This window comes from Bos taurus, chromosome 21 (assembly GCF_002263795.3).
Source record: "Bos taurus isolate L1 Dominette 01449 registration number 42190680 breed Hereford chromosome 21, ARS-UCD2.0, whole genome shotgun sequence".
NCBI classification, from domain to species: Eukaryota; Metazoa; Chordata; class Mammalia; order Artiodactyla; family Bovidae; genus Bos; species Bos taurus.
In genome coordinates this window covers 30050620-30076209 of record NC_037348.1, presented here as the reverse complement: position 1 = coordinate 30076209, position 25590 = coordinate 30050620, and the positions used below count along the sequence as shown (strand labels likewise).

General features: G+C 41.3%; 1 protein-coding gene across 3 annotated transcripts in view; it reads right to left on the bottom strand.

Annotated features, from left to right (window-relative positions):
* The window catches only part of OTUD7A (OTU deubiquitinase 7A), a 404670-nt gene that overhangs the window by 158395 nt on the left and 220685 nt on the right, over positions 1-25590 (bottom strand). The window contains exons 3-4 of one of the 3 annotated variants that reach the window (XM_005221993.5): positions 10332-10425; positions 8622-8776 (exon numbers count right to left, since the gene is read on the bottom strand). In XM_005221993.5, the coding sequence (XP_005222050.1) occupies positions 8622-8772 (151 nt within the window). In that variant the 5' untranslated portion in view covers positions 8773-8776; positions 10332-10425. Of the gene's footprint in view, positions 1-8621; positions 8777-9382; positions 9561-10331; positions 10426-25590 lie in introns of those variants that run through there. The other 2 variants (XM_010817095.4, NM_001206968.2) reach the window with 2 other exon arrangements.

Sequence of the window (25590 nt, the reverse complement as noted above, 5' to 3'; positions counted from 1 at the left end):
CCAGCTGAGCTATTTCAAATCTTAAAAGATGATGCTGTGAATGTGCTGTGCTCAATATGCCAGCAAATCTGTAAAACTCAGCAGTGGACACAGGACTGGAAAAGGTCAGTTTTCATTCCAATCTCAAAGAAAGGCAATGCCAAGGAATGTTCAAACTACCGCACAATTGCACTCGTCTCACATGCTAGCAAAGTAATGCTCAAAATTCTCCAAGCCAGGCTTCAACAGTACATGAACCAAGAACTTCCACATGTTCAAGCTGGATTTAGAAAAGGCAGAGGAACAATAGATCAAATTGCCAACATCCTCTGGATCACAGAAAAAGCAAGAGAATTCCAGAAAAATATCTACTTCTGCTTCATTGACTACACTAAAACCTTTGACTATGTGGATCACAACAAACTGTGGGAAATTCTTAAAGAGATGGGAATACCAGACCATCTTACCTGCTTCCTGTAAAAAATCCAGAGAAATATGTATGCAGGTCAAGAAGCAACAGTTTTAACTGGACATGGAACAACAGACTGGTTCCAAATTGGGAAAGGAGTATATCAAGCCTGTATATTGTCACCCTGCTTATTTAACTTATACACAGAGTACATTATGTGAAATGCTGAGCTGGATCAAGCACAAGCTGAAATCAAGATTGCCATGAGAAATATCAATAATCTCAGATATGCAGATGACACCACCCTTATGGCAGAAAGTGAAGAGGAACTGAAGGGCCTCTTAATAAAAGTGAAAGAGGAGAGTGAAAAAACTGGCTTAAAACTCAACATTCAAAAAAACAAAGATCATGGCATCCGGTTCCATCACTTTATGGCAAATAGATGGGGAAAACATGGAGACAGTGACAGACTTTATATTTTTGGGCTTCAAAATCACTGCAGATGGTGACTGCAGCCATGTAATTAAAAGATGCTTGCTCCTTGGAAGAAAAGCTATGACCAACCCAGACAGCATATTAAAAAGCAGAGACATTACTTTGCTGATGAAGTTCCATATAGTCATAGCTATGGTCTTCCCAGTAGTCATGTATGGATGTGAGAGATGGACCATAAAGAAAGCTGAGCATGGAAGAATTGATGCTTTAGAACTGTGACGTTGGAGACACATTTGAGAGTCCCTTGAACGGCACAGAGATCCAACCAGTCCATCCTAAAGGAAATCAGCCCTGAATATTCATTGGAAGACTGATGCTGAAGCTGAAGCTCCAATACTTTGGCCACCTGATGCGAAGAACTGACTCATTGGAAAAGATCCTGATGCCTAGAAAGATCAAAGGCAGGAGCAGAAGGGAACAACAGAGGATGAGATGGTCGGATGGCATCACTGACTCGATGGACATGAATTTGAGCAAGCCCCGGGAGTTGGTAATGGACCAGGAAGCGTGGCGTGCTACAGTCCGTGGGGGTCTCAAAGAGTCGGACGCGACTGAGTGACTGAAGTGAACTGAACTGCTACTGTTTCCCTCTGTCATTCTGTGATTCCCACTCTTGTATGTTTTTAACTTTTCTTAAAAAATTGTATTTTATTTTTAATTGGAGGATAATTACAATATTGTGATGGTTTCTGTTACATCAACATGAATCAGCCACAAACATACACATGTCCCCTCCTCTTAAACCTCCCTCCTACCTCCCTCCCCATCCCACCCCTCTAGATTGTCACAGAACATCAGCTTTGGATTCCCTGCATCATACAGCAAATATCCGTGGCTATCTATTTTATATATGGTAATGTATATGTCTCAATGCTACTCTCTTGAGTCTTCCTACCCTCTCCCTCCCCCGTGGTGACCAAAAGTCTGTTCTTTACGTCTGTGTCTTCTTCGTTGCCCTGCAAATAAGATCATCAGTACCATCTTTCTAGATTCCATATATATGCATTAATATACAATATTTGTCTTTTCTTTCTGACTTAACTTCACTCTGTATAACAGGCTCTTGGTTTACCCATCTCATTAGAACTGTGTTCAAACGTGTTCTTTTTTATATCTGAGTAATATTCCATGAACTTTTTATTTTGAAATTAATTAATTAAAAACACACAAATAGTTGGTTTTCTTTCACTTACTCTTTTTTAAAAATTGAAGTATAGTTGATTTACAGTGTTGTTTGAGTTTCAGGTGTACAGCAAAGTGATTGAGCTATACATACATACATAATATGTATCTATATATACATTCTTTTTCAAATTCTTTCCCCTTATAGGTTATTATAAAATACTGAGTACAGTTCCCTCTGCGATACAGTAGGTCCTTGTTGGTTATCTATTTTATATTAATGCATAGTAGTATGTATCTGTTAATACAAAACTTCTAAATGATCCTTCTCTGACTTTCCCCTTTGGTAATCATAAGTTTGTTTTCTGTCTGTGGGTCTGTTTCTGTTTTCTAAATAAGTTAATTTGTAGCACTTTTTTAAGATTCCACATAAAAGTGGTATCATATGATATTTGTCTTTCTCTGTCTGGCTATTTCACTCAGTATGATAATCTCTAGGTCCATTTATGTTGTTGCAAATGACATTATTTCATTTTTTTTTACATGAAAATTTGACTAATATTCTATTGTATATATACACCATGCCTTCTTTATTCATTCATCTGTTGATGGACATTTAAGTCGTTTCCATGTGCTGTGTGTACTTAGTCACTCAGTCTTGTCCAACTCTTTGCAACCCCATGGACTGTAGCCAACCAGGTTCCTCTGCCCATGGGGATTCTCTAAGCAAGAATACTGGAGTGGGTTGCCATGCCCTCCTCTAGGGGATCTTTCCAACCCAGGGATTGAACCAGGTCTCTTGCATTGCAGGCAGATTCTTTACCATCTGAGCCATCAGGGAAGCCCAGGAATACTTGAGTGGGTAGCCTTTTCCCTCTCCAGGGGATCTTCCCAATCCAGGAAATCAAACCAGGGTCTCCTGTATTACAGGCGGATTCTTTACCAGCTGAGCTATCAGGGAAGCCCAAGTTGCTTAAAGTCGTTTCCATAAAAACATACAAATAGTTTAAAAAGTACTACAGAGAAGGCCCATGTACCTTTCACCCAGCTTCTGCCATCACTGAAAATTTTTTACCGTTAGGTCTGAGACCTCACAATGAAAATAGTTTGTCCTTTGAAACACTGACTTTTAGAAAATAATTGACCCAAATAACTGACAACTTAAAGAACCTGCTATGTGCAGGGAACCTTGGGCTTCCCACTTGCAAAAACAGAAGATAGTTTGCAGGGTATATGATGGAAGGATACCACATGTGTCTCTCCTACTGAAATCAGCTATTTGCCTGGACACCATGCCTGGAGCAGCTAGTGAGCATCCAAAGAAGTAAATGTAAGCAGGCAGACTGAGGAAGAAAACCATAGAACATGTGGTAATATCGCTTTTTACTTCTAGTCTCTCTGATGTGAACTCATGTAGCCCGGAACCCAGAAGTGGGCATTAGCTCCAACGGAAGACCTCTACTCCGACTCAAAAAATAAGAAGGGGTATCCAATGTTTAGAGAGTGTAGAAACCTCTTATTTATCTTTTTTTTAACAATTTTTTTTTTCATTTCTCTTGTGCCCTAGACCTCAAGCAATCCTGTGGAGCAATGAGAGATGGCAAGAAATCAGAATAGGAAGGCAGGGAACCTTCTTCTCCAATCAGAAGAGCTGTGGATTCCAGTGGGTGTGGTGGGCCCCACTGCTATTGCTCTCCCTCTGGCTTCTGCTCAGCTCTGAGATGGGTACAGCCAAATCAAATGTGGAAGAGTGTGGGGGCAAACAGAGCTTTAGGGTGCTAGCTGTTGGGCCGGAGAGCAGAGTCCCAGGAACTCAGAACTATCAAGGCAATTATGATATGGCAGGGGCTTAGGAAAGCAAACCCTTAAAGTTGTTTATGAATTCTTGAGCTGCATGTACATGGATCTGACCCTAAGTAGATTCCAGGGACCTGGAGCAGTAAAATATGGGGCAAACGATTGCCTAAGTCCTAGATTTGCCACTAGGTGTACACCAGACAGATCCAATAGCACTTCTCAAAGACTCAACATTGAAACCACAATCTACAGAAGTCTCGGGGAACTGAGGACTTGTGATTTGAACCCTACGGGGTTAATTACCTCCTAAAACAAAATCTACTATAAGATTCAAACAATATCTGTTATAAGATTAAAAAAACAACCTAAGTCTTAAAACATAATATTCAAAATGTCTAGGATACAATCCAAATTTACTCACCATAACAAAAAACCAAGGAAATATCAACAGCAATGCTGGGATGCCACAGATATTGGAATTATTTGACCAAGACTTTAAAGTAGTTATTATATTTTCCAACAAATAAGACAGAACAAACACTCTTGAAAAATACAGAAAGCCTCAGCAAAGAAACAGAAGCCATAAAGAGGAATCAAGTGGAAATGTTAGAAATGAAAAAATTCAACAACTAAAATAAAAAATCATTGGATGGGCTCAGTAACAGAATGGAGATGGCAGAGGATTCAGTAATTTTATAAGGAGATCAACAGAAGTGAATAATTGACAGAGAAAATATCAGAAAAGAAAATGATTAGAACTGTAGGGATATGTAGGACAGTAACAAAACGTTTAACCTTTATATCATCGAAGTCCCATTAGGAGATGAGAAAAATGTACAGTAGAAAATCTTTGAAGAAATAATAGCTGAAAGGCTCGTTTACTATTAGAAGGCAATCAATGCAATACATTATATTAGCAATTTAAAGAAGAGAAAGAACTCAATCATATCAATTGATGTAGAAGATGCATTTGGAAAAAAAAACCAAAAACTGTTCATTATAAAACTCTCAGCAAACTAGGAACAGAAAGGTATTTTCTTCACCTGACAAAGAACATCAACCAAACCCACTCTGCATAATGGTGAAAGATGGAAAGCTTTCCCCCTAAGATCAAGAACAAGGCAAGGATGTTCCCTTTCATCACTCTTATTCCACATTTTACTGGAGGTTTTAGCTAGTGCAATAAATAGGAATAAGTGAAGAATAAGTCAAGAAAAATAAATAAAAGGCATACATTGGAAAGGAAACAACATAAGTGCAGAAATAGAAACTTTTAAGTAACAGACATACTCACACACTTGAACAAATAACTGAGTGTAGTATAACTGTAGGATATAAGAACAACATGCAAAAATCAATTATATTTTTACATACTAGCAATGAACAATTAGAAAATGAACTTAAACCATATATAGAAGTTCAATCCCTCCCCAAAGATGTATCTTACAAAATATGTATAGGATCTAATATGCTAAAAACTATAAACTGTTAATGAAATAACTCAAACAAGCCCTAAATAAATGGAAAATATGGCTACAACATCTTCATGGATTCAAAGACATAACATAGTTGGCAATGATTTATAGAGTTACCATAATTCCAATAAAAATTTCAGCAGGAAATTTTATAGATAGAGATAACCTAATCCTCAAGTTTATAGGGAAAGGCAAAAATACAGGCTACTTGAAACACTTTTGAAAAAGAACAAAGCTGAAAGAATCGTGCTGATTTTAAGATTTGCCACAAAGCTAATCAAGACAGTATAGCACTGGCAAAAGAATGGACATACTGATCAATAAAACTGAATTGACATCAATAGTTTCCTATAGACACACTTAGTTTGTTTGTGACAACTATGTAAATGCAATTCAACAGAGGAAGGATAATCTTCAAAAAATGGTTTGAACTGGTCATCTATATGCATAAAAATGAAGCTTGCTCTAAATCTCACGTGTTATACAAAAATCAGCCCCAAATGAGTCAGACATCACAACTTTTGAGTTCACACAGGAGAAAATCTTCATGACCTGGTTATGCAAAGGTTCTTAGATGTGTCACCCAAAGCATAATCCATAAAAGAAAAAAATGATAAATTGGATTCCAGCAAAATTAAAAACTTCTGCTCTGCCAAGAGCACTGCTGAGAGAGTGAAAAGTCAAGCACAGACTGGGAGAAAATATTCACAAATCATGTATCTGACAAAGGATTTATACTCAGAATATATAATGAACTTTCAAAACTCAACTGTAAAAAAACAGCAACCTAATTTTTCTGAGAAATTGGAAAAAAGCTTGAACAGACATTTCACCAGGGAGAATACACCAATGGAAAATAATGAAAACAATTGAGCATCATTAGTCACTGGGGAAATGAAAAATAAAATGATGAGGAAATGACATTCTAAACCTACAATGGTTAAATTTTTTTAAAAAAGCCAATTGTGAGGGTGTGGAGTAGCTAGAACTCCCACATGTTTCTGATAGAAATACTAAATGGTACTGCACTCTGGAAAACAGTTTGGCAATTTCTTTTAGATGTATACTTACCATTTGAAATAGCAATCCCTCTGTTGTGTTTACCCTAGAAAAATTAAAACTGTGTTCACAAAACCCCTGTCCTCAAATGTATCATGCTATGCTATGCTATGCTATGCTAAGTCACTTCAGTCGTGTCCGACTCTGTGTGACCCCCATAGATGGCAGCCGACCAGGCTCCGCCGTCCCTGGGATTCTCCAGGCAAGAACACTGGAGTGGGTTGCCATGTCCTTCTCCAATGCATGAAAGTGAAAAGTGAAAGTTCACTCAGTCATGTCTGACTCTTAGCAACCCCATGGACTGCAGCCTACCAGGCTCCTCTGTCCATGGGATTTTCCAGGCAAGAGTACTGGAGTGGGATGCCATTGCCTTCTCCGCAACCGTATTATAGTTCTAGTTATAACCGCAAAAAACTGGAGACAACTGAATGCCTCCCACAGTTGAGTGGCTAAACAGTCCATGGTCCACCTCTACAATGGGTGTATCACTCAGCAAAACAAAGGAACAAACTATAGACAAGCACATCAGCTCAGATGAATCTCAAAATAATTATGCTGAGTGAAAAGAAGCCCATTTGAAAAGGTTAGGTTCTTTGTGACTCCATGTATATGACGTTCTCGAAAGAGACAATACCTAAGTGATAAAGAAATGGAATGGGCATTGCCAGTGGCCAGGGCTGGGGAAGGCATGGCTGTAAGAGAACAGGAGGAGTTCTTGGGGCTGATAAGATGGTTCTGTGCTCTGAGAGAGGTAGTAATGACACAAATATACACACGTGTTCAAATTCTTAGAACTCTACACAAAAAGTTATTTTCTTGCATTTTCCCTTAAAAAATAAAATTAAAGAAAAAAAAGCTGAAAGCTCTTGCTTCCAGTTGAAGACTAACCACATATCAATGGCAAAGTCAGTACTACCTGCAAAGAGGGCAGCAGCAGACAAGACCTTCATCTGCTACTGTTTGAGCATCTCTAAATGCTGGTCATGCCACCCACCAAGCATTTACATCGCAACTTCTAATGTTCACGATCACCCTAGAAGGTGGGTTAGGTTCAATGTATAGACAAAAACTAAGGCTTAAGGGAAATAAAATAATCTTCCCTACATCTTTTAGCCAGTAAATTGTTGAGTCTGGACTTATCCCAGTCCTTGTTGCCAATCTCATTGTAAACCTACTTCCCTACATGACTGCTCACTAAAACTAAGAAAAGCAGGGAAAAGCTATCAGGGAAACATTAGAACAGCACTTTGATTCACATACATCACATATATTCTCTAAGCATATTTCATGCTAAACTCCAAGAATGTTTGAAATTCTGGGAGGTTCAGGGAAATTTAGAAATGACTCCCATTTTATCAGAATCCTCCAATAGGGAAGTCTTAATTTTCAACAGGATAGAATATTACCTCCAACAATGCAAATGTACAGTGAGTCATATTTTTCCTTAAGGGAATGAAGGAATCATTGTGACTTACACAATTTGACCAAGTATTTGCTAATTTCACAAGGAGGAATTTATATATTTGGAGCAAAGAGTAATTGTTTATAACTCCTCTTTCACACACATGACTCTCCTGAGAAGCTGTAATCAGTCCTTCCCACTTCTTTCTACTCCACCACAAAAAAAAAAAAAGAAAAGAAACTGTAAAAATACGCAAAATAAGTCAATTTTAGAGACTGAAACTAAACATTACTTTTGTTTCATTATAGCTGAATAACTATCTCAAAACATTCTAAATATAGACTAAGCACATTTTTCATGAAGTGAATGATATCCAATCTAAAAGCTTGAGCATGAATTTGCCTTCTTGCTTGTGAATTATTTTCAACTATTTTGATTGCTATTAGGTGTTTTTTTCACCAAAAACCTTGGCCTGAAATATTTTTGTCTCAGCTAAGACACAGATAAGCAGCTCAGGTCTTCAATAAAGTGTTTCTTTTTAATGGTTTCTAATTTCTGCTTTACTGAACCTATTTTCTTTAAAAAAAAAAACAGCCTGATAGACTGTTATTGATAGACTTTGACTCAATATCTAGAAGCTTTAATGCAAAGCAAAACCAAGTGAATGCCTTCTGTTCTTTTCCTATAGAGAGCTGGGTGATCTATTCAATTCCCTAAAGAAAGTCAAGAGTAACAAACCACACCACACCTCATCCCCACCCTCTTTGACTTTTTAAGGAGTCTAGGTACCACCCTTGTCAGGAAGAGAAAACTTATCTTTTGTCACTGTGTTGGGGGCAGTTACGGCCAAGAGGGTGGTTTGGGGGACCTGGAGGAGGCCTACCTTCCAGCAGGTCTCTGGCCAGACCAGGTTCTGCCCCCGTGGACCGAACAAAGTCTGACAGGACTGCGTCCATATCAAGAGTCATAGGATCGTGTAGGAGGGCCGCCCAACACTCAGCCGAGGTGGGGTTTGGAAGCAGGCTAGAAACCATCCATCTGCAGGAGAGAACAGAGAGGCAAACGTGATGGAAAGAAGAAACCAGTTCCACTTGGTGTGACACATATCTGAGCCAGTGTGGGACAATGCCTGATTATTTGTGTGCAACAATAAATAATAAAGGTCAGACTCAAATGTCATTCCCTTTGTAGGTGCCATAGGAGAGAGAGGGCATTCCCAATTCAGTCTTCCTACCCTGAGTGCATGTTTAGCTGCTCAGTCATGTCCAATTCTTTGACACCCCATGGACTGTGGCCCACCAGGCTCCTCTGTCCATGGGGTTTTCCAGGCAAGAATACTCAATTGGGTTGCCATTTCCTACTCCAGGGGAATCCTCTCAACTCAGGGGTCAAACCCACATCTCCTGCATTGACAGGCAGATTCTTTATCTCTGAGCCATTGGGAAAGCCCACTTCCCATCTTAGATTATGTCAATTCCAGTGACAACCAATTGAAAAGAAGATAGACTTGGTTGTTCTAAAATAATCAAACACTTAATGAATCTTAGAGAGATTCATTTAGAGCTGCTAGCACTTCCACGAATGTAATTGTGTTGCTGCTATATCCTACCTACATCTTAAACAGTGACCCATCCCCATGCCTACCTCAGTCCTTACTTGGCTCTTAGGAAATATTCCACACCAATCCAGAGTCAACAGAAATACTATGCTTGCTGAAGAGGATAAATCATTTGCCATTTTCCCAAGAGTTGTCATACTCACAAGAACAATCAATAAAATTCATAAAGCTCTCAGATTTCCTAGCAGAGTAATCCCAGTTAGAGGAATAAAATGTCACCCTGTAGCTTGATCACAGGCTAACTGCACCAGGCAGTTGCTAGGGAGAAACAAACAGTACCTGGCATGTGAGGGTGACTCCCACAACTGGTGACACGGTCGTGCCTGATAAAGCACAAATGCACCTCTGTCTCCATCAAGAAGGGGTTGGCGAATTATAGTCCACTACTTTGTGAATAACGTTTTATTGGAACCAGCCCTGCCCATTCCCTGTCGTACAATCTGTGGTCATTTTTGCATGTGGCTGAGTCAAGCAGTTAAAACAGAAACTGTAAGATCCACAGAACCAAACATATTTACTATCTGGACCTTCACAGAAAGTTTGCTAAGTATAAATGATGGAAAATATTATCCTGGTGAGCATCTAATTAAATTTTCAAGTAATGGGGGTGAGTTTAAATCTCATGCCACTGATGAGAATCCCCCATTTCTTTTTCACTGGGATGGGCTCCGCTCGAGCGCTAGGTCTGTGCTGACTGCTGCTGCTTTAGAGCCAGAACTGCAGGCCTAATCCCAACCCCAGCTCAGCCCCTCTGATAAGAGGTGACGTGCTGTGTTACCTCTCTGAGTCCACCTGAGCATCTGTAAGACTTGGGGAAGTAAGCTCATAGAAGGTGCCAGGCCCTGAAGATGGAGGATTAAGACAGTGGCGTCTGTGATGTCAGACATTCACTGTCCCTACACCAGCTTGCACATGGCTCTGACTGGGGTGTGATTTTTGGGTTGGTATGGCTTGACAATAAGAAAATGATTTGACCTAATGTATATGGTTCCAATTAGGGATTGCTGTCTTCCTTCTCTCCATGTACCAGGGCCTCGGCCAGGAGAGCCACTTCTTTGGTCACTTCCACCTAGAGGACAAAGCAGAAGATAAGAGCATGTTACTCTCCTGACAGTCAGACAGAGGCTGAGGCTTTGCTTCGTGTCATAGGAGGTGCACCTGGGGCTCGGCCGACTGTCTGAATCAAGTCTGTTTTCTCCTTGAGCACCTGCCTACCAGGCGGCCGTCACCTCCCAAACATGGGGGCTTTTGCAAGGCAGGTAGTATCTCAAATTTCCTCTTTGTAACCAGTACTTATATTTCAGAGAGTATCCTTTTCCCATCACAGACCTGTTTTCAACCTTAATAGTAAGTACCCCATGAATACATTGAATCTTGCATATTTTTAATTATTATAACACATATAAAACATGAAATCCCATTTTAACTATTTAAGAGTGCATTTCATGCTGGAAAGGGTGTGGAGAAAAGGGAACCCTCTTACACTGTTGGTGGGAATGCAAACTAGTGCAGCCACTATGGAGAACAGTGTGGAGATTCCTTAAAAAACTGGAAATAGAACTGCCTTATGATCCAGCAATCCCACTGCTGGGCATACACACTGAGGAAACCAGAAGGGAAAGAGACACGTGTACCCCAATGTTCATCGCAGCACTGTTTATAATAGCCAGGACATGGAAGCAACCTAGATGTCCATCAGCAGATGAATGGATAAGAAAGCGGTGGTACATATACACAATGGAGTATTACTCAGCCATTAAGAAGAATACATTTGAATCAGTTCTAATGAGGTGGATGAAACTGGAGCCTATTATACAGAGTGAAGTAAGCCAGAAGGAAAAACACCAATACAGTATACTAACGCATATATATGGAATTTAGAAAGATGGTAACAATAACCCGGTGTACGAGACAGCAAAAGAGACACTGATGTATAGAACAGTCTTATGGACTCTGTGGGAGAGGGAGAGGGTGGGAAGATTTGGGAGAATGGCATTGAAACATATGAAATGTCATGTATGAAACGAGATGCCAGTCCAGGTTCAATGCACGATGCTGGATGCTTGGGGCTGGTGCACTGGGATGACCCAGAGGGATGGTGTGGGGAGGGAGGAGGGACGAGGGTTCAGGATGGGGAACACATGTATACCTGTGGTGGATTCATTTTGATATTTGGCAAAACTAATACAATTATGTAAGGTTTAAAAATAAAATAAAATTAAAAAAAAAAAAAGAAATGAAGATCTGAAAAAAAAAAAAAAAGAGAGAGCAAGGCAGGGGTTCAATCTGTGACAGGAAGGATAGAAACCATGGCACCTTCATAGGACTCTCAACAGATGCTCACTGCACAGAGGGCTTGAAGGAACTATGAGATTGCTGTTACTGTGGCAACCATGCATGCCTAAATGAACAACAAAATTAATAGTCCTAACAGGCTTTGGTGGCGTCAACAGGATGACAACACTTGTTTTTACTAGGGGATGTAAAAAAAAAAAAAAGAGTGCATTTCAGTGACATTAAATATGTTCTACATTATTATGCACCCATCATCACCACCATCATCTCTGGAACTTTTTCATGTTCTCCAGTGGAAACTCTGCCCCATTAAACGTGAACTCCCTTTCCGTCCCCCCAGCCCCTGGAAACCACCGCTCTACGTTGTTTCTAAGTTTGACAGTTCCAGGATCCTCTTAACAAGTCACGTAACATTTGTCCCCTGTTGACTGGTTTATTTTGCTCAGCATGGGGTCTTCCAAGGTGCACGTGTGTTGTTGCAAGTGTTGGGATTTCTTTTCATTTTAAGGCTCATCTTAGTTGAGGATGCTGTCACAAAATGCCACAGATTGGATGGCTCAAACAAGGGACATGGATTTCTCATAGTTCTGGAGGCTGGCGAGTCTGAGATCAAGGTGCTGGCAGATCTGGCATCTGGTGAGAGCCCATATTCTGGCTGCAGATGCCACCTTCTCCCTGGGTCCGCCTGTGGCAAGGACACAAATAGCAACATGGGGGCTCCATCCTCACAATCTCATCTAAACCCAGTTACCTCCCGCTGGTTCCACCTCCTAATACCATCACGCTGGGGGGTTAGGGCTTTGGGACATGAATTTTGGGAGGATATACCATGCGGCCACAACAAGGCTGAATAACATTCCACTGTATGGATAGACCACACCTTGTGGAGCCATCATCTGTAGCTGCACACTTGGTTGGTTCCACCTTTGGGCCGCTGTGTATGACTCAGCTTACACCATTTCTACACTTACACCAGGCCCTGTGCTGAGACCGAGACTGGCTCTCACCAGTGCTGTAATGAAGACTCATGCCACACCTCCTCCTCTGTGCCCTGTCCTCTGCACAGACAGAAATTAAAGGGTGGACCTCAAAAGAACTTTTCACCACATTCAAGTATAAACATTGGTGCAGCAAGAGGTTAATGTGCATGTCCCCTTGAAGACTTCCTTCTTTTATTAAAAAACTATCATTTATTTATTTTTGGCTGTGCTGGGTCTTTGCTATTGGCTGTGGGCTTTCTCTAGTTGCGGCGAGTGGGGGCTACTCTCTAGTCGTGGTGCACAGGTTTCTCCTGGTGGTGTCTTCTTTTGTTGCAGAGCATGGTCTCTAGGGCAAGTAGGCTTTAGTAGTTGCAGCATGGCCTTAGAATCTTCCTGGGCCAAGGACTGAACCCATGTCCCCTGCATTGGCAGGCAGATTCTTAACCACTGGACCACCAGGGAAATCCAAGACTTATTTCTTAAATCTAATGCCCCCACCACACAGAGGCCCCACATTCAAGCACTGTGATGACACAGGAGGAGCCAGGCCAATGGGGACATGGGCTCCCAGCCATCTTGGCCATCCTCACCCCTGCCCCCTCATGCCAGTCCTCCAGAGAGCACTGCTGGGTCCCATGACCCACCCTTCATGGCCAAGGCACCCCTGGCCTGTCCTAATCCTGTGAGGACCAGGGAGGCCATGTCCAGGCTCTGCATCTTGCCCCTGGACAGAACTTCTCTGAGGGTCTTGCCTACTGTCCTGGGGACAGGGGCATGTCAAGCTCTTTCAACTGTGGCTTTGTCTTGGGAGAGGCAGTGCAGTCCAGGGATGGGGCTTGGGCCTGGAATCAGCCTCTCTCAGTGCCAAAATAGCTCCATCACCACTCCTGTGAGGCCTCAGGTATACTGTTTCAGTTTCCTCACTGGTGGATCAGAATCATAACAGTACCTCTTAACTGGTCTAAAGTCTGAAGGAGTTAGTGCATGAAACACACTGGCCCACAGGGCATGCTCAGTAAGTGCGAGCTATTATCCAACCTGTGATGATGAGGACCACCCTCGCCTGCCCAAGTCTCCACTGAGGAGCAGAACTGCTGCCTCTGGAAGTACTGAAGAGCTAGCTTGGATGGCAGAAGGGGTGTGTGCTGCCCTCAGCCAGTCCTGCTGGGCATACCAGAAAGCTTGCTAACTGATTACATGTAGGCGTGCACCCAGACAGGTAGGTGCCTGCTCCCGAGAGCAACAGAGGCACCAAGTGCCCCCCCTCCCGCCCCCTATCACTCTCAGACACAGGCAGGGTGACCAACACCCTCTTTCCTGGCTGTACCTTAGTCCCTGAGTCCAGAAAAGCCTGAAAATGCACAGTAGGACCCTGGGGAGAACCCGGGAGGGGATTCAAGGTGACCATCCAAGCCCATCCCTGGGCTCTGTCCTCTCCCTGCAAAATATAGGGCTTTGGCCAGAATATTCTGTTTCTGGCCAATCACTGCCCATGTTCCAAGGACCAGGCCCCTGGCTAGGCATTTTCCTAAACCATGTTGGGGGACATGCTCTTTATCCTTGATAGGTATTTTAAAAAAATAATTGGTACGCTAATTTAAAAAATGTTATAGATTTTAACATATGATTTATTTATTTTTAATGAAGTATATATTTGATTTACAATATTGTGTTAGTTTCAGGTATACAGCAAAGTGATTCAGATATATATACATATATTCTTTTTCAGAATTTTTTTCCTTTATAGGTTATTACAAGATATTGAGTACAGTTCCCTGTGCTACACAGTAGGTCCTTGTTATCTATTGAGTAGGTATTTGCATGATTCCTCTCTGTGTGTGAGGTGATGGAGGTTTGAGAAGGGAGAGCTAGGCAGCGCTGTTGAGATGTACCCTGGTCTTTCCCTTGGGATGAGAGCTGTCTCCTGCCCTTGACCTTCTCCTCCATAGGCAGACAGACTGGACCGACAGCTCTCCTGCTGGGAGCCTCTCAAGGGTCACTTGGAAGCCCAGAGCACAGAGGTGCTTCCCCTGCCCTTCTCTCTGGGTCCCTGCAGCCTGGCCTAGCCCCTCACACCCCTGGCTCCCTCCTTCCCTCCCTCCCAGGCCCCTGACTCCGCACAGTCACAGTCCCGAGAGGGTGTTCTGCATGCCCAGTCCAGGTGCTCTGGACTGCCTGCCACATATGGGGTGTCTCCTGTGTGGCTCCCCTCAGTGTCCTGCTGACCCCCGATCAACCCTAGCCATGCTCGGCCCCAGCAGTGCTGCCTGAACCCCTGCAACAGCGTAAACTCTGTCACACTACATACACAGGAACCCCAACCAGAGAAGACAGAAGCAACTGCCACAGAAGAGGGCCTCTTGACACACTGATTTCTCAGGCTCTCCCTTGCACATGCACACACACACAGCACTGTGGGTGTCACATGTGGAGGCTGGGGGCCTGGCTCATTCCATGCTTTGGGAAATATGGCTAAAACTGCACTCTCCTCCCATTTTATTACATATTAGGCTTTCGTTTCTAATTAAATCAGCAAGTTGATGTCAAGTTTAAATGATAAGTTCCTAAGGTTTATACAACCAATTAAAACAAAGGACGGCCCAGCTTCCTAGAAAGCACTCCAAGCATTTGTCCCTTTGCTTGGGTAAGTTAGTTTCATTACATACGAGAATGTGGGCCAGTTTTGGATTTCACCCTGAGAACGCCCAAGGTTTCGAACCAACAAATGCACAACACCAAGAGTGAACCTCAATGGACATTATGGACTTTGGGTGATAAGGATGTGCCAGTGTCAGTTCATCGATTGTAACACACGTATTGCCTTGGTGTGGGATGCTGACAGAGGTGGAGGCCATGTGTGTGGGGACAGGAGTTACATGGTAACAGTCCACACCTTCTGCTCAGCTTTGCTGTATACTTAAAACTGCTCTGAAAATTATCTATTAAAGGGTTTTATTTTTCATATTGAAAGCACTGATGCAGTTGGACTTGATCTTGGAGTATCAAGTGAGGAATGGATTCAATTTTAGCATTTTACCTGTCTATCCAACTGTTTCAACACAACTTAAGAGCAAAACCCATCAGTGGGGAAGCCCTTCTAATCTCAGATGCTTTCATTGCTATATGGTATGTTTGCATATACAATTGGGTCTATTTCTGTATTTTTCTGTTTAAATTATGCCTTGGCTATTGTTTAGTCACTACGTCATGTCCAACTCTTTTGTGATCCCAAGGACTATAGCCCAACAGGCACCTCTGTTCATGGGATTTCCCAGGCAAGTTACTGGAGTGGGTTGCCATTACATTCTCCGGGGATCTTCTCAACTCAGGGATAGAACCCGTATCTCCTGCATAGGTAGGTGGGTTCTTTACCACTGAGCCACCAGGGAACCCCATATTTATGCCTAGATATCCAAAAAAGGTATCTTTTCTCCCAATATGTGTGTTAACTGGTTATCATATTTCTAAACAAAACTATTGACTTCTGGTTGTTAAATTTATATCCTGTTCTTTTACTAAATTCTTACTTAGTGTTTATAGAAATTTATCCGTTGGTTATTTATTCCCCCTTATTTTTCATTTTGCTAGATATACAATCACATCTTATGCAAACAGAGATTATCTTGCTCTGAATTTTCAGGTTTTAACCCTCTTTCTTCTCTTGCTCTCTTTCTCTTGCTCTAACTTCTCTTTCTTCTCTTGTTCAGTCAGTTCTCTGACTGAACTAATTCAATATACTATTAACTATTCATAGAGGATGGGCATTTTTGCTTTTCTCCTAACTTTAGTAGAATTGCCACACTGAGTAAGATGCTGGCTACTGACTTTTGGGCTATACGCATATTCGTACATACGTTTAGAAAGTACCCATATACCTTATTGAGTAGCTTTATTATGGATGGATGTTGATTTTCACATAATTTTTTTTCTTAATATCTATTAATATAATGAATTCTATCAATTAACTTCTAATATTAAGCTTTACTCATACTTCTAGAATAAATAAATCTTTAATCATTTGTTGGTATTTCATTTCCTATGTGCGTTTTTCTTCAGTTCACTAGTTTTTATTTAAAACTCCTATTTTCATATTAATGTATTAACTTGATATATGGCTTTTATTTTTATGTGCAATCTTTTGTGTAAATTTGACAGTTTTATGGTTAACATCCTATACACAGAGCAAAACCATAGGCTTATCTTCTTTCTCAATTCTCTTGCAATGGCCTAAGTAGTACTGGACTCACCTGGCATTTAAATGTTAGGTAGATATTCCCTGTGAATCAATCTATTCCTGATGCTTCTTCTGAAGGAAACCCTTTACAACTTTCCCTATTTATTTTTTCCTGTGGAAATTACTGTTTAGACTTTCTGTAGGATTCAATTGTGTTAGACTGTATTTTACTACAGATTTAACCATTTCATCTTGGCTTTCCAATTTATTTGAAAGGAGCTGGACAATGAAAAACATTCTTCCCGTGGGTGTAAATTCTCTCTATAGCTAAATGAGGAAAATAACTACGATTTGTCAAGGGCCCAGGATGACACGGGGTATACTGAGGACTTTATAGGTGGGTTAACTCTCATTCAGACAACAACTCCACAAGGCAAGTGGCTCTGTTCCATCTTACTGAAGATCAGAGAGCTCAGTAGCAGAGTTATGACTCCCACAAAGACCCACTTAGACCTAAGGTCACTGTTCACCAACCCTTTATAATGGTATGGGGCCTTCAGACATTCCGAGGTCCAAATGTCCAGCACCTTTAAAACACAGCACGTGCATCAGTGTATGATCAGAAGTAAACTATTTCCTTAGTAGACACTCAGTCATACATTTTAATGATTTTTCTCCTAGGATGGAAAGATGGAAAAAAGTCTCTCCTAAAACTTATATTTTTGCTAATAGTACTAAGTGGAGGATCTACTGAGGTTTTCTATTGTGTACATGGAGATGACACATTAATAGGTTAAGTCTCTAAAAATCTTCAACAGTTCTTAGTATGGGAACAGATGTATAGGTCTCATCACACTAAGGCTCATGAACCCCAAAGAGTTACAGACTGTTCTTCCCATGCTGCTTCCTACCTTGGACTCACATTAAGAGAAGACGATTAGAGAATCCACAAGGAATAATAATCACTCATTTTGAAGATAATACTTAAACATGGAAGTAAAGTTTTAAGGCCACACGACATGGCATTATTTATGCTCACTTTTAGAGGACAGTAATGTCCGTGGAACTGTGGAGGGTGCCCACATCAGGAATGATCACCTTCTAAGGGCGCTTGGATGTCAGAACATTATTTGCATCCTTGAAAATCTCCAGCAGAGCTTCCCTGCACAATTCAAGCCTTCAGCATTGGAATGCTTGCAAGATTCCCTTGCTTTAAAGGATTTATGCTTTTACTCTCCAGGCTCACAAATCTAGCTGTTACACAGGCATAAAATGTATGTCTGAACCAGACCAATGTGCCATCAACAAGGGTTTAAAAAGATCTAAACAACTCATTAATCAGATTTATACTTCCCCTGTTGATTTTAATCATTTTATCCAGGTCTTCTGGGAAAAGGTATATCTGCTAACAAGTTAAAAGAGTCTTAAAAAAAAAAAGCCTAAAGGGTCAGGCTCCTTCCATGGTCTCACTGACATGAAAGGAACACTTCAAGTATGTGTGTGGGTCCTGGGCTGCCACTGCTGACCTACGTGCCTCCTCGTCTCTCTCTGTGAGGGTTGTCCCGAAGGTCAGGGTTCCTATTTTTTTGCACTAACCTCACCACAAGTTGGAATATACCAGATGTTAAATAAATCTGCTGAGTGAACAAATAAAATAAAAATACTAAATCCAAGTTCCTACTCCATCTGATGGGTGTACATGAAAATAACCATTATTCAACTTAGACTGGTATAAATGCTATAATATGATTTATAAAAAAAATTAGGATACTAGAAAGAGTCAGTTCCTTCTGCCTGGCAGAATGAAAAGGCCAAATGTAGGATGAGTTTTTGAGGATTTAGGAAGGCTGAATAGAAGACATTCCAAGCTGGATGGACACTATGAGCACAGGCCAAAAGGCAAAAACACATCTGTATGTCTCTGGGTCCAGAGATACCAGAAGCAGGAGAACTATGGGCATGGTGACTACAGGTGAAGGTCAGGGTCAGACCTGTGGGCTGTCAAGGTGAGAAGCTAGATTCTAACATGAGGCCAGTAGGAAACCACTGGGAGTTTCTGAGTAGAGAATGGACATGTACTGTGCTAGGCAAACAAAGACACAAAGATTTGGTAACAGTGAAAAATAGATCAAGAGTGTAGAAAGAAATAGGAAAGTACTCATTCATTTTCTTAGATGTTGCCTACTCCATACCTACTCACCTACCACTGGTAAAGTCTTGGTTTATCAGGTTGCAGTGGAGAACCTTTGACTTTTAGAGACTGACAATATTCCTAGTACTGGGTAATGAATCCAAATGGTTCAGAGTTGGTCATTGAAATCTCCCCTCCTTGAACTCAGATTCACCAATCCGGATGCAGCTGCACTGAATGATTCAGGTCTATGTTGATAGAGACAGGAGTCAACCGTGTTGAGTTTATGGGAAAGCCGTTGCTTCCCTGATAGAAGCGGTCAGGCTTAACTGACATAGTCCTTTCCCACTGGCTTTCTTCCTTCTTTCTGCCTTAGGCAAGGAAATACCATCTCCAAGTATATCTGCCATCTTCGGTCTTTGAGAAAGCCAGAGGATGACCCAACATGCAGGTTGGTGGAGTAACACGTCCAATCCTGATGGTAACACTGAACTTTGCCCAGGCCCTAGACTTCACCCCTCTGGACTTCCCATCATTCTTCTCTAATAAATATCTACCAGTTCTAGCCAAGTAAGTCAAATGCTTTGTGATTTATAGCTGACCTTAGATTCCTAGTTGCTACATAAAGGGAGAATAATTCAGATGTCAAAATTAGAAAAGAAAGAACAGAAAAGAGAAAAAGTCATGGGCTAATGACTGTGTGGATCACAATAAACTGTGGAAAATTCTGAAAGAGATGGGAATACCAGACCACCTGACCTGCCTCTTGAGAAATCTGTATGCAGGTCAGGAAGCAAGAGTTAGAACTGGACATGGAACAACACACTGGTTCCAAATAGGAAAAGGAGTACATCAAGGCTGTATATTATCACCCTGCTTATTTAACTTCTATGCAGAGTACATCATGAGAAACGCTGGACTGGAAGAAACACAAGCTGGAATCAAGATTGCCAGGAGAAATATCAGTAACCTCAGATATGCAGATGACACCACCCTTACAGCAGAAAGTGAAGAGGAACTAAAAAGCCTCTTGATGAAAGTGAAAGTGGAAAGTGAAAAAGTTGGCTTAAAGCTCAACATTCAGAAAACGAAGATCATGGCATTCGGTCCCATCACTTCATGGGAAATAGATGGGGAAACAGTGGAAACAGTGTCAGACTTTATTTTTCTAGGCTCCAAAATCACTGCAGATGGTGACTGCAGCCATGAAATTAAAAGACGCTTACTCCTTGGAAGGAAAGTTATGTCCAACCTAGATAGCATATTCAAAAGCAGAGACATTACTTTGCCAAGAAAGGTCCATCTAGTCAAGGCTATGGTTTTTCCTGTGGTCATGTATGCATGTGAGAGTTGGACTGTGAAGAAGGCTGAGCACTGAAGAATTGATGCTTTTGAACTGTGGTGTTGGAGAAGACTCTTGAGAGTCCCTTGGACTGCAAGGAGATCCAACCAGTCCATTCTGAAGGAGATCAGCCCTGGGATTTCTTTGGAAGGAATGATGCTAAAGCTGAAACTCCAGTACTTTGGCCACCTCATGCAAAGAGTTGACTCATTGGAAAAGACTCTGATGCTGGGAGGGATTGGGGGCAGGAGGAGAAGGGGACAACAGAGGATGAGATGGTTGGATGGCATCACTGACTCAATGGACGTGAGTTTGAGTGAACTCCGGGAGTTGGTGATGGACAGGGAGGCCTGGGTGCTGCGATTCATGGGGTCGCAAAGAGTTGGACACGAGTGAGCGACTGAACTGAACTGAACTGAATGTCATTTATAAACATGGATGAAAACCTTAAAAGATGGGTAAGTGAATCCAACTGTAGAAAAAGACAGAGAAAGACAAAGGACTCTGGAGCCCTAGCCCCAGTAGGATAATGGAGATAAGGGTACAGGGAGATTCAGAAGGCAGGAAGGCAGTCCTGGGGATTCGTGGAATTGCCATCCCTGAAATGCTTACCCCAGACTCATGAGAGAGAAGCAAAATTTCCCTCCTACTAAATTCCCTATTATTTCTTCTCTCTGTTACTAACAGCCAAACATGATCCTAATGTGAGTATGCTATATTAACACTTTCCAGAAGAAAAACCATATGATCATCTCAAAAGATGCCAAAAAGCTCACATCATTCATTATACAACTCAAAATAAACGAGGAATAGAAGAAAACTTCCTTTACTTATTAAAGGGTATTCCAAACTTATAACAATTATCCTACCTAATAATACAAACTTTAGAAGCAGTGCCATCCAAATTTAGAACAAGCCCATGACCAAGTCTTAGAACAAAGAAGAACATTTTAAATGGCTGGAACAAGACCAACATAAAAAAAATCAATACCTTTTTAACATACCAACATTAGCCAATTAATCATTTTTATAAAAAACAAAAGATCCACTTCATTAAAAGTTTCTATAATTAACTAGGGTTCACACATCAAACATGAAATAAACTCTCTGTTTGGACAGAAAACAATATTTAAGGCGAGAAAGAAAACTAAAAGGATGAGAAGACTATTTTTAAGATTCTAATTCATACCATAACTTCAATACCACCAGAACAGACCTGTTATGGAATATGACAGTTTCTAAAACAAAGAAGAATAAAGAAGCAAGAAATTCCAAAGCACTTTTGATAAAGATCAAAGTGGATTCAGAAGTCTGTTCTACCACACATCAAACATAAAAGTACTGTGATTAAAGTAGTGTGGAAAGGGGCAGACAGAGAGACCAGGGAGAGGATGTAAAATGTGTGTGTTTATGTGTGTATAAAATAGACTGAGAGAGAAAGAGAGAGGAGAATAAGAAGGAGGAAGGGGTGGGGAGGGGGAGGAAGAGAGGAAGAAGAACAGGAAGCACAGGAAGAAGGGAGAGAGAGGGAAAAGGAGGAGGAGAGGGAAGGAGGAGAGGAGAGGTGAGATGGGGGAGCAAGGAAGGGAGAGAGAGCTCTCCATGCTACCCACACTGCGCTGACTGACATATGGCAAAAAGTAAAACTGTACTGTGTTAAAGCACCAGAGTTTGGGGGACGATTGTTGTAGCATTTAGCCTGTCCTGACTCATACAGAAAGTCTTCTTAAAATACAAAAAGCAAAAGCCATCATAGAAAAATTTGATGAAATGAATAACAGCGAAAGTGCCAAATCAATAAATAAACTGAATGACAACACAAATCCTGTAAAAACTTCAAAGTTAGACAGAACAGGAGAAAATTTTGGAAAATATATAATGAACAAGGAACTGACATTCAGAATAGAAAATGAACATATCCAAATAATTAAAGATTCACAGAACAAGAAAAAATTTGGCAAATCATATGAATGTGAAGTTTATAGGAAGCCCACATGACAAATCAATATATGGAAAGGTAATTAATCTTAGTAACAATGAAGGGAATACAAATTTAACTATAAGATACCCATTAACCATGCCCACCCAACCCCTACCCCACAGATTGGCTCCTCAAAAACTTAAGTTTGGAGGGTCTTGAAGATGGCATGGGAAGTGGAGTGCATCTCTCTCCACGGATGCATCAGGAATACATCTTCAGATGTAGAAGATCTCACAGAGCACCAGCTAAGAGTTGGCAGGAGTCCCTGACCACTGGAAAGGAATATATAGAGCCATGCAAAACTCAGTAGGATGAAGGAAGGAAGGGAAAAAGAGGAGGAGAGTGAGCGGGGCTGGATCTGTACCTGGGGACTGAGGGAGCTGAAATCTCCATGTCAGGGCAATCAGTTGGGACAGAGGGAAAGCACTTGAAGCTGTCAGAGAGTGAAACAGCTGATCTGTGATACTCTGAATAGAGTGAGAACCACACAGACAATCCATGCCGTGGCCCTACGTACCTTGGACAGTGATACAAGTCACTGCTGGCAGCAGGAGTGTAGGGAATGGAGAGCAATTCCAGGGCGAGGACTGCTGTTGACTATGGGGTGATGGCCTGAGGTGATGGGAGAGAGGAAACTGTGGCAGGGAATGCCTTTGGAGGGAAGCCTGGCAGCTATACAGGCAGGGCATGACTGCTGAGTCACGTGCAGGCTTTCTCTTCCCACTTGTTGGCGCCAACAGCTGACCAACAGAGAAAGACCAACAGAGAGGGTGGCCCTTTGAATGCCAGCTACCAGAGACTAGTTTTCTAAAAGCACCATATCTTCTACACCTGTGGCTGCTGGCTTCATGGTGCACCTGGTGCCTCTGGGGTCTCTGATCAAAGCAGCCATGCCACCTCTATGCTTGGCCCTCACTGGGGCAGAGTTACCAGAGGCTGGGGAAAATCCCTAATGGTGCGATATCTCCCACACCCATGGCTATCAGCTTCCCTGCAAATTTGGCACTAACAGGGGCTCTGTGATTCAAGCAGCCACACCACCTCCATGCCCGTTGCTCACTGGGGCAGTCCCAAATCCTCCAGGACAGCCTCAAGAGCAGACTCCCATGGATGACCCACATGCAGAGGTGGGGATAAAACCACAACTGAGCCCCAGGGGCGGAGTGGCTAAGGAAGAGGACCAAAAACCTTTCCACCAGCTGTAAACGCTGTAGATTAAATCCACATGATCAATTAGGTAGACTCTGATTCTAAGGAATATATAAAAGGACAATGAGTGTTCCCACAAAAGAAAATGCCCTAGCTCTGGAAGCTGTGAAACTGGAGGCAAGAACACTTAGGAGCAGGGCCAGAATAGGTTCAGCTGTCACCACAGTAGGTCCAGAGAGACCAGCCCCCCACCCCCACCCAGTACTGGAGGGTCTCCTAGGGAAGCAGAGGTGGGCCATGGTTCACAGAGGGGGAAAAATGCTGACAGCTGAGACTCAAGGAAAACATTTATTACTATTCTTATATTTTGATTTTTCTGTAGTTGGTTTAGGATTTTTTTCTTTTTCTTTTTTTTCTCTGTAGCTGTGGTTTGTTATTTTTATCATTATTATCTCTGTTTAGGCTTTTGAGAACTTTTTAAAAAATCACACTTTTAATTGCCTTTACTTCTACTTTGGCTTTCTGCAGTTCTGTGATTTTGTTTGTTTTTGTTTTGTTTTGCTCTTTTCTTGTTGTAGTTATCATTTAATATATATTTATATACATTATTTAACTTTACTTTTCTATTCTTTTCTTTCTATTTTTCCACTATGTTTGTTAGTTTGATTTGTTTTCTTTGCTTTATTCCTTAGTTGACACTCTGCTTTGGTCTTGGTTTTGGTTTGGTTTTGTTTTTAATTGATTGATAACAATTCTGGTTTCCTTTGCTCACTGGGCCACTCTCTCGGTATGTCATTCACTTCAGACTGTGTTGGTTTTGGTTGTTTGTGTGTATGTGTTTGTGTGTGTATGTTCATGTTTCTATATTCTGTATTTCTGATTTTGCATTCACCATTTATCTGGGGTTCATTTTTTTTTTCTATTTTTTCTGTTTTGTTTTGTTTGTTTAAATCCCCTTTATTGCCATAACAATCAGCTTTTTAGGGGTTTCTTGACCAGAGATTGGGCCTGAACCTCTGGGTTGGGAATGCTGAGTCCAGGGCACTAGACTGCCAGAAAACTCCTGACCCTAGGGAGTACTAATTAGTGAGAACTCGCATGAAGGCCTCTGCCTATATTCAAGACTCGGCACCACCTAACTGCTGACAGCACCCAGCACTGGAAGCCTCACCCAAACAACAAGCAAGGTAAGATCACAAACCTAATCATCAGCAGACAGGCATTCCACAGACACCCCAAATCATACCACCTCACACAGCTCTATCAGAGGGAAATACTTACCTTCTCCCACCAGAACACAGGCACAAATCCCTCCTGACACAAAGCCTACACAAGACATTGAAGAAACCTTACCTGACGAGGCCAGAGACCAAAAGCAAAAGGAACTATGATCCTATAGTCCAGGGAAAGGAAACCTCAAACACAGTAAGTTAGATAAAGTGAAAAGACAGAGAACTATTGTACAAATGAAGAAACAAGGTAAAAACCCCTAAGACTAAACAAATGAAGAGGTAATAGGCAAACTACCTGAAAAAAATTCAGAATAATGATAGTAAAGATGATCCAAAATCTCAAAAGTAGAATGGAGAAAATGCAAGAATCATTTAACACATTTAAAAAGATCTAGAAGAAATAAAGAATAAATAAACAGTGACAAAAATACAATTATTGAAATTAAAAATATTCTAGAGGAAATCAATGGCAGGATACCTGAGGCAAAACAGATAAATGAGTTAGAAGATAATATGGTAGAAATTACTGTTGAAGAGCAGAATAAAGAAAAAAAGAATGAAAAGAATTGACGATAGTCTCAGAGACCTCTGGGACAATATTAAATGTACCAACATTCAAATGGTAGGGGTCCCAGAAGAAGAAGAGAAAAAGAAAGGGTCTGAGAAAATTTTTGAAGAAATTATAGTTGACATTTTCCCTAACATGGGAAAGGAAATAGGAGAAACATCCAAGGAGAAACACCCTGAGACACATTAATCAACCAACAAAAATTAAATGCAAAGAAAAAATATTAAAAGAGGCAAGGGAAAAGCAACATGTAACATACAAAGGAAACCCCATACAGTTAACAGCTGATCTTTCAGCAGAAACTCTGCAGGCCAGAAAGGAATGGCAGGATATATTTGAAGTAATGAAAGGGAAAAATCTACAACCAAGATTACCCAGCAAG